Genomic DNA, 7,389 nt, shown 5'->3' with positions numbered 1-7,389 from the left:
GCCAATGGCAGGGGGTGGGGGGTGGTGTTTCTTTGTGATTATGGGGACACTGGGAGCTCTATCTGAGGAGAGCTAAGTGACCTTTCAGAGCAGCCCTGGGCCTGCTCTTCCTCCACAGCTTAGTACCTGGGGTGCACTGTTAGCTCCACTCTCCGCACCCTCTTTTGGCAACTGAAACTGTCTGCAGTCCAGCCTTCTGCTGTGACCTCAGCTTAGACAGGCCCAGTGCCACTTCCGCCTTCATCACTCTAGTGCCTTCCACAATGAAGCAGTTTTCTCCCCCAGCTTCCTGGACCCTCTCCCCCTGCCCTTCCCGGGCCCTCTCCCCTTCCCTTCCCGGGCCCTCTCTCCCCTGCCCTTCCCGGCCCCTCTCTCCCCTGCCCTTCCCGGGCCCTCTCTCCCCTGCCCTTCCCGGGCCCTCTCCCCCCTGCCCTTCCCGGGCCCTCTCCCCCCTGCCCTTCCCGGGCCCTCTCCCCCCTGCCCTTCCCGGGCCCTCTCTCCCCTGCCCTTCCCGGGCCCTCTCTCCCCTGCCCTTCCCGGGCCCTCTCCCCCCTGCCCTTCCCGGGCCCTCTCTCCCCTGCCCTTCCCGGGCCCTCTCTCCCCCTGCCCTTCCTGGGCCCTCTCCCCCCTGCCCTTCCCGGGCCCTCTCCCCCCTGCCTTTCCCGGGCCCTCTCCCCATGCCTTGCTTCCTCCCTTTGCTAAGCTTGCTCAGGGATCTGGACAGAAGCCAAGGGCATGAGCAGATACCCAGGTGGAGCAGCTTCTAGGCCTCAGTTTCTCCACCTGTGGACCCGTGGTAGCCCTGCCATCTGAGTCTGCCCAGTGAGCTGTCCGTGAACAAATGCTTCAGTGTCAGGCAGGAAGCCTCTGCCTGCTGCTGTACAGGGGTGGAAAGTCTCTTTCCCCTAGGATTGAGGGGAAGGGGTGGAGGAGAAAGAAAAGCAGCTGTGTCCACCCTGGCGCAGGGCCCTCTCTTTCCCCTAAGACCTACAGGCACAGGGTGGGCCGCTGCCGACGGGCAACAGCTCGGCCCAGCATACACGTTCCAGGGCTCACTTCATAAACACAACGCGTGCTGCCAACCCCAGCCTCCCCCACCTACAAATAGGGCAGCTGCTTCCCAGGGCACGGGGTCTCCCCAGCTGTCTGCTGTTGTCAGCCGCAGCACCCCCCCCGCGCCCCGAGCGGCAGTACTCGGCAAGCCCCCACCATCTCCAAGAATAAACTCTGAAGCCAGTGGCTGTCGTGGACCTGAATCATCGGGGGCGCGGCAGCAGAGGCCTGTCGGAGGCGGGGGGTGACTTCCTGGGACCTGCAAGCTGCCTATATAAGCCCGGAGGGCTGGGCTCTGCTCAGATCGCTCCCCCACCGGCCGCCGCCTGCCAGAGACACCTTCGGACAACAGCTCTTGCACAGCCCGCACCATGTCCCAGGTAGGAGGGCCCAACACAGGCCATGGCAGGGGCCAAGGTGGGGGAGGGCAGACAGCTGGCCGCTGTCACCAGACAAACGTAGGAGCCTCTCCAGCCCCGCTTACCTGATGAAGCTTTGTGATTCGTGGTTGGCTGGGGAGGGGTAGGGGGGAGCGTGTCTAGTCCTTACAGATCTCTGTGCTCGTCTCTGTGTGAGGGAGCTGCGTGTATGAGGGTGTGTGGTGCTGTACATGTGTGTAGCCATGGCCTCTGTAGCTGTGCACTGTGTGTGTGTACACATGGGGCTGTGTTTGTAAGTGTGCACGCCATGCCTGGGATTCTCCCCAGAAGGGTGTGTCTCTGCATGGGGTATCTGGTGTGGCCCCAACTGAGGGACCAGGGAATCCCTGCACCTGCCCCAGGGCTTAGGAAGGAGTAAGGCCTCAGAAAAACAACACAAGGTAAATGCTGGTGCTTTTTTGGGGGGTTGGGGGACAGAGGACACAAATCCCTGAGGGACCCCCTGCCACATTATGAGCACTTCTTGGAACACACGAAATTTTTGGCCCCAGAAAGCCCCAGGGCTGCTCAGCCTCAAAGCCAGTCCTTCCCCTTCCCCCGCTGTGCCCAGCCCTGAGCTTGCCAGGTAGACGGAGCAGTGTGAGGGTAGCGGCCACTGCCCACAGGGGCTCTGTCTGTGGGGTCAGGGCAGGTGTACAAGTCAGACAAGAGGGCTGGGAGACTTGGTGAGAGGGAGAGGGGCGGTAGGCAGAGAAGGCTCCCCGGAAGAGGAGTGGGGCCTTGAATTGCCTCGAGTTCAGTGAGCAGGGGAGAGGTGTCCCAGGGCTGAGGCCCTGAGGTGGGAAAGGCATCTCAGCCTGGAGGCCTCAGGTTGTAAGACGAGGCTCTGGACTTTCCAAGCCTGGTGCTCCAGAAGCCCCCATCAAGAAGAAGCGCCCCGCTGTGAAGGAGGAGGACCTGAAGGGGGCCCGAGAGAACCTGACCAAGAACCAGGAGATCAAGTCCAAGACCTACCAGGTCATGCGGGATTGTGGTGAGTGTCTTCCATGTGGGGGCGGGGGCACAGATGTGTGTCGATGGTGGGGCCAGGGCTCCTGTCTGGGAGTCCAGAGCTCCTGGGCTCAGGAGGGGGGCCTTCCCTTCCTGGGAAGTCAGGCCAGTCCCCTGACTATCGCTCTTCTCCCACAGAGCAAGCCGGCTTTGCTGCCCCGTCGGTGTTCAGCGGTGCCCGGACAGGCACTGAGACCGTCTTTGAGAAGCCCAAAGCCGGACCCACCAAGAGCGTCCTTGGCTGAGAAGTGCATACCATTCCCCTTTGCCACCCTGAACCCCTAGACACAGAAGCCCGATCCAAGAACTCTTCTAATGCCAGAACACACCCTTCTCGCCTGCTGTCTTTGAGACTGCTGCCCGCCCCCACTGCCCAGTCCTTCAACCGTGGGGCTCTGCACAGCACCGTAGAAATACCAGTAAAGAGGATGTGCAAACTGTCTATATGAGATCAGACTGACAACAGCAACTCTAAAGGTTAGATAGGAAGCTTATGGGGGCAGTGAGTTTCTGCTAATGTGGGAGGAACAACTCAGAAAAGGAGGGTGAGAATGGTTGCCCAACTCGAAGAATGTAATCAATGTCACTGAATTGTACGTGTAGAAGTTGGTGTATGTTCTGTGTATATTCTCAACAACAGCAACAACAAATTTAAAAAAAAAAGATGATGCCCAAGTGGAAGGTGTTGGTTGATCAGCTGTTGCCACTGCGCTGGGGAGTGGGGGAGGCTGGGGTAGGTGCGTGGGAATGTATCTGCACCCTCCCAGGCTTGGGGAGGGTCCCGAGGATAACGCCAGTGCTGTTCTGGCCACATGCTGAAAAAATCCCTGGATGTGAGACCTGGCACCGACCTGTGTGACTTCAGACCAGTTTCTTCTCCCTTCTGAGCCTCATTTCGCCTTCTCACAGAGGAGTTGAGCTGGAGCCTCTTCCATAAAACAGGCACAGTGGCACTGCTCAGAGTGAAGCAGGTGGGGCCCGAGTCTCACGCTGTCCCCTGCCATCCACAGAAGCCATCGAGATGCTTCCAGGGACCCCAGGGATCTGTGAGAGGTCCCCCGCGTCCCGGCCCTTGTTCACTCTTGTGACCTCCTAAAATACAGAGCAGGTCAAGGCCCCTGTCTGGCCAGTAGCAGGCAGTTCCCTTTCTCCCCTCCCAAAAGGCTCCCCCTTTCCACTCCCACAAAGCCGCCTGGTGCATGACCACACCAGGGTCTTGCCTCATGTGTGACTCTTCCCCCCTTTAGGCCTCAGTGTCCCCCTGTGTACACAGAACTATACAGTGACATTGCTCAGAGTGAAGCAGGTGGGGCCTGGGTGTCACCTCACCCCTCCTGCCGTCCACAGAAGCTATGACAGACAGCAAGACCATGGGCAGGCTGACAGAGCTGCTTTCAGGGCTGGGCTTGCAGGACCTGGCTCAGGGCTGATCCTGCAGGGACGCCCCTCCTGCCCGCTGGGAGACAGGGTTGGATTGGGGAGGCTGACTGCTCAGAGCGTTTCCCACAGTCCCGGCCAGCCTGGTCTCCTTATACAGCTCTGGCTCCAGGCTGGGCCCATGCTGCTTGCCCCAAGGGAGCAGAGCTCCTGTGGAGGCAGGCCTGGCCTGCTCACTGGGCCCCTTGGGGCGGCCCTTCCCCCAGGTCACTAAAGGAGGTGTCTCTTCTCCCCACCCCATGTCACCCCAATCATGTCCAGAGCCAAACAGGTGAGCAGTGTCAGATGTGCACAGAAGTGAAGCTTCTGGCCAGACTCATGCTAAGAAAGGGGAACATTTTACTTTCAGCCATAGAAATCCCCCCAAAGTCCACAATGCCCTTCCCCAGGGCTAGATGCTGCTTGCTGAGACAAAGGCAGGACTGATGGAGAAGATGCTTTCACTGCCCCGGGGCCCTGCTTCAGTGTTCGCTGGCCCCCTCGGGGGGCTAATGCCACCGAGCTGTCCTCCTTCCCTGACCAGGACTTGGCACCTTGCCGCGTCTTTGTGAAGCACCTCTACCCCACCAGTGGCCACGGACGCAGGCTTTCCCAGGGCCACTGAGGAACACTAGCACCAGCTGCAGCCAAACCTCCTGCTATTGACTCATTTTATTGCTGTTTCTTATAAAAGTGACATTTAACTTTATTAAAGGAACATAGAAAAAGTCACCCGTAATCCTACCCGTGGCGCCTGGGCAGCACTCCCTTTGGTCTGGCTGTCGCACCCTCACACCTACTTGGGACAGCAGCACTGCCTTGGGCCCTGACGTACTCAGAGCCGTGGTTCCGGGGTTCCCTGGGCACTACTGGCCCCCACGTGGGCATCTGAGTGTACACACTGCCACCCTGATCCCTCTGCAGGAGCTTCCTTTGTTCAGTTTCCTTGTTGGAGGCCTTCCTCTCAGTAAATCCTCAGAAGCAAGACCCTGGGGCTGCAGCTGAGGACATTTTTAGGACTCTTGGTTTGCACTGCCTAATTGCAGGTCTTTGTTTTGGGGTCCTTGCTGGAGCTGAACTGAGAGCACTGGCTAGCCTAATGGGGCCCAAACAGCAGCCTGGGACCCCAGGAAAGAGAAAGGGGGCTCCTGGGCCCAGCACCTCTTGCCCTAGAAAGAAGGCAGATCCATCCTGCACCAGCAGATCTTTCTCCACCCAGACACCTCCAAGGGCTTCTCGGTGCCTTCAGGACCCACCACTGCCCAGCCACACTGAGCTAGCTTCCAAGGCGCCTTCCTCCAGGAAGCCTGCCCTCTAGCCTGAGTCTTCCTAGCCACCCCTTCTGTTTTGTCCTATACTAGACTCATAGCAGACTGTGGCTTTTGTTCACTGGTGTGAGGGGTCGTGGGCACCTGGGAAGGTTCTGGGCCTTTCAGAATGGTGCCAATACTCAACTCCAACGTGAGCCTGCCTTTCCTTGGGACGTGTCCCTCCCCCCCGCCAAGGTCCATGGGGCATTCATAGTTTGCCTGCTTATCTGTGGCCACTGTGTTTTTGGCTTGCGGATCCCAATTTCCCAGAACCTGCCCCCGCAGGGGCGGGGCAGTGAGCAAGTTACTAATTCATTCCCCACTTCCTCTCAAGCTCAGAAACAGCCTGGCTGGCACTGGGGCCAAAATGAAGACCCCAGCCCCTGCCCGCACCTGCAGCACCATGCTCGTCCTGCTTGCGCTGCTGGCTGCCCTCCAGGCCACCACTACCCAAAAGGTAGCAGACATCGTGGTGGACACCCATCTGTGTGTGCCTAAGCGTGAGTGGTGTGAGCTGGTGAGCAAGCGAGCGGGTCTGAGAAGTGGGGAAGAGCCTCTGTGTATGCAAGCCTGTAAGTACAAGTGAGTGCTGATCTGTGTGCCTGCAAAGTGCTGCTGACCACATGCCAGGCGCTACCCCGTGGCTTTGTGTGTGTCCTCCCTTTTCCTAAAAGCGGTGATCCTGTGATTTCCATTTACAGACAAGGAGCTGAGGCTTAGGAAGCTGGCCCTGGAGGCTGGCAGTGGGGCAGGTGGTGGGAATGTGGCTCATGAGCCCACTGCCTGGGCCCCTTTCCCAGCCCTGCCTCCCCACAGTTGAGTGACCTTGGGAGAGTCAGTTACGTTTTTATGTCCCAGTTCTCCCCATCTGGGCAAGAATAGAACTTATTCAGAGGGTTGTTGTGAAGATCATACCTACAATACCTATAAAGTGCTTAGAACAGTGCCCAGCACACTCAGATGTCGGCACATATGTGAACAAGTCACATGGCTAGTCCTACACCCTGGGTCATGCGTGTAAGCAGCCATGTGTATTTGAACTGAGCTGGTATGTACACGTGGGGAGGCATATGTGTGTACAGGTCTGCGTGTGTGTGTGTGTGTGTGTGTGTGTGTGTGTGTGTGTGTCCTTCCTGGGGATCCAGACCACAGGGAAGTTGTGCACCTGCATGCAGACAGCATATGCCTACCGGAGTGCCCTGCGGACCTGGGGAGGGGGAGCTGGGGAGGGATCACAGGGTTCCAAGTCCCCGAACCCCTGGCTGCAGGGAAGAGAGGGGCAAAGAGAAAGAGCCCTGTTATCATCTTAGGGACTGGACCCTCGTCTACCCCCAAATTCTCCCAGCTCCCGTGGCCCCCTGGTAGGAGACTGGCTGGTGCTGGCCTCCCCAGTCTATGGAGGCCAACGTTCCCAGGGATCAAAGATTTGTCCACTGTCCTGTCACTGTGTAGGAGGCTTCCTGACCCCACTGGGGCCCTCTGTGGCTCGCCTGTGCCCAAACAATGGGAGGCCCAAGCTCCACCACACCCAGTGTGCTTCTTGTTCTCCAGGGCACTTTGACACCCACAGAATAAGACAGATGCGGCCCCTGTCCCATGGTGCCCTAGGGCAAGGAATGAAGTGTGGAGCTGCCTCTTATTTGAGATGAATGATCACTTAGGAAGTACCCAACTGGGTTTATCCTGAGGACTGGTCAGAGGCTTAGTCAGGGTTGGGGGCCAGGGCTTGTCTGGTTGCCCCAAGCTGGTGGTGTTCAAACAACTTAATGCCTCCTCCTTTGCTGGTCCAGAATGACATCGACATCTACAGCCTCACCGTGGACTCCAAGGTCTCATCCCGATTTGCCCACACGGTTGTCACCAGCCGGGTGGTCAACCGGGCCAATACTGTGAAGGAGGCCACCTTCCAGGTGGAGCTGCCCAAGAAAGCCTTCATCACCAACTTCTCCATGTAGGTGCCTTCCTGCCCTCTTCCTTGCCCCCCACCAACCCAGCGCCATGACACCATCTCCTACCCAGGCCCCACCAGACCCTCTTCCTGATGGGAGGTGTGTCAGGATGCCTTTGGGAGTCTCTCCTCTACCTGTGGGTAACACAGGGGACTGGAGGCTCTACCAAGGGAGTTAATATAGTCCCAAGGTGTTTCCATCTTTCCTTCCCTCCTACCCATCCACCCACCC

At 58.6% G+C, this 7,389-nt stretch overlaps 1 protein-coding gene across 1 annotated transcript in view; it reads left to right on the top strand.

Moving 5' to 3' along the window:
• Positions 1 to 5,560: 5,560 nt before the first annotated feature.
• The window catches only part of ITIH4 (inter-alpha-trypsin inhibitor heavy chain 4), a 23,305-nt gene continuing 21,476 nt past the window's right edge, over positions 5,561 to 7,389 (top strand). Inside the window, exons 1-2 of the mRNA XM_004368751.3 lie at positions 5,561 to 5,666; positions 7,000 to 7,160. Coding sequence (XP_004368808.1) covers positions 5,577 to 5,666; positions 7,000 to 7,160 — 251 coding nt within the window. The 5' untranslated portion in view covers positions 5,561 to 5,576. The remainder of the gene's footprint in view (positions 5,667 to 6,999; positions 7,161 to 7,389) is intronic.

This window comes from Trichechus manatus, unplaced genomic scaffold (assembly GCF_000243295.1).
Source record: "Trichechus manatus latirostris isolate Lorelei unplaced genomic scaffold, TriManLat1.0 scaffold00001, whole genome shotgun sequence".
NCBI lineage: Eukaryota > Metazoa > Chordata > Mammalia > Sirenia > Trichechidae > Trichechus > Trichechus manatus.
Note: the sequence above shows the minus strand (reverse complement) of the source record. Positions and strands in the feature narration are given on the sequence as shown.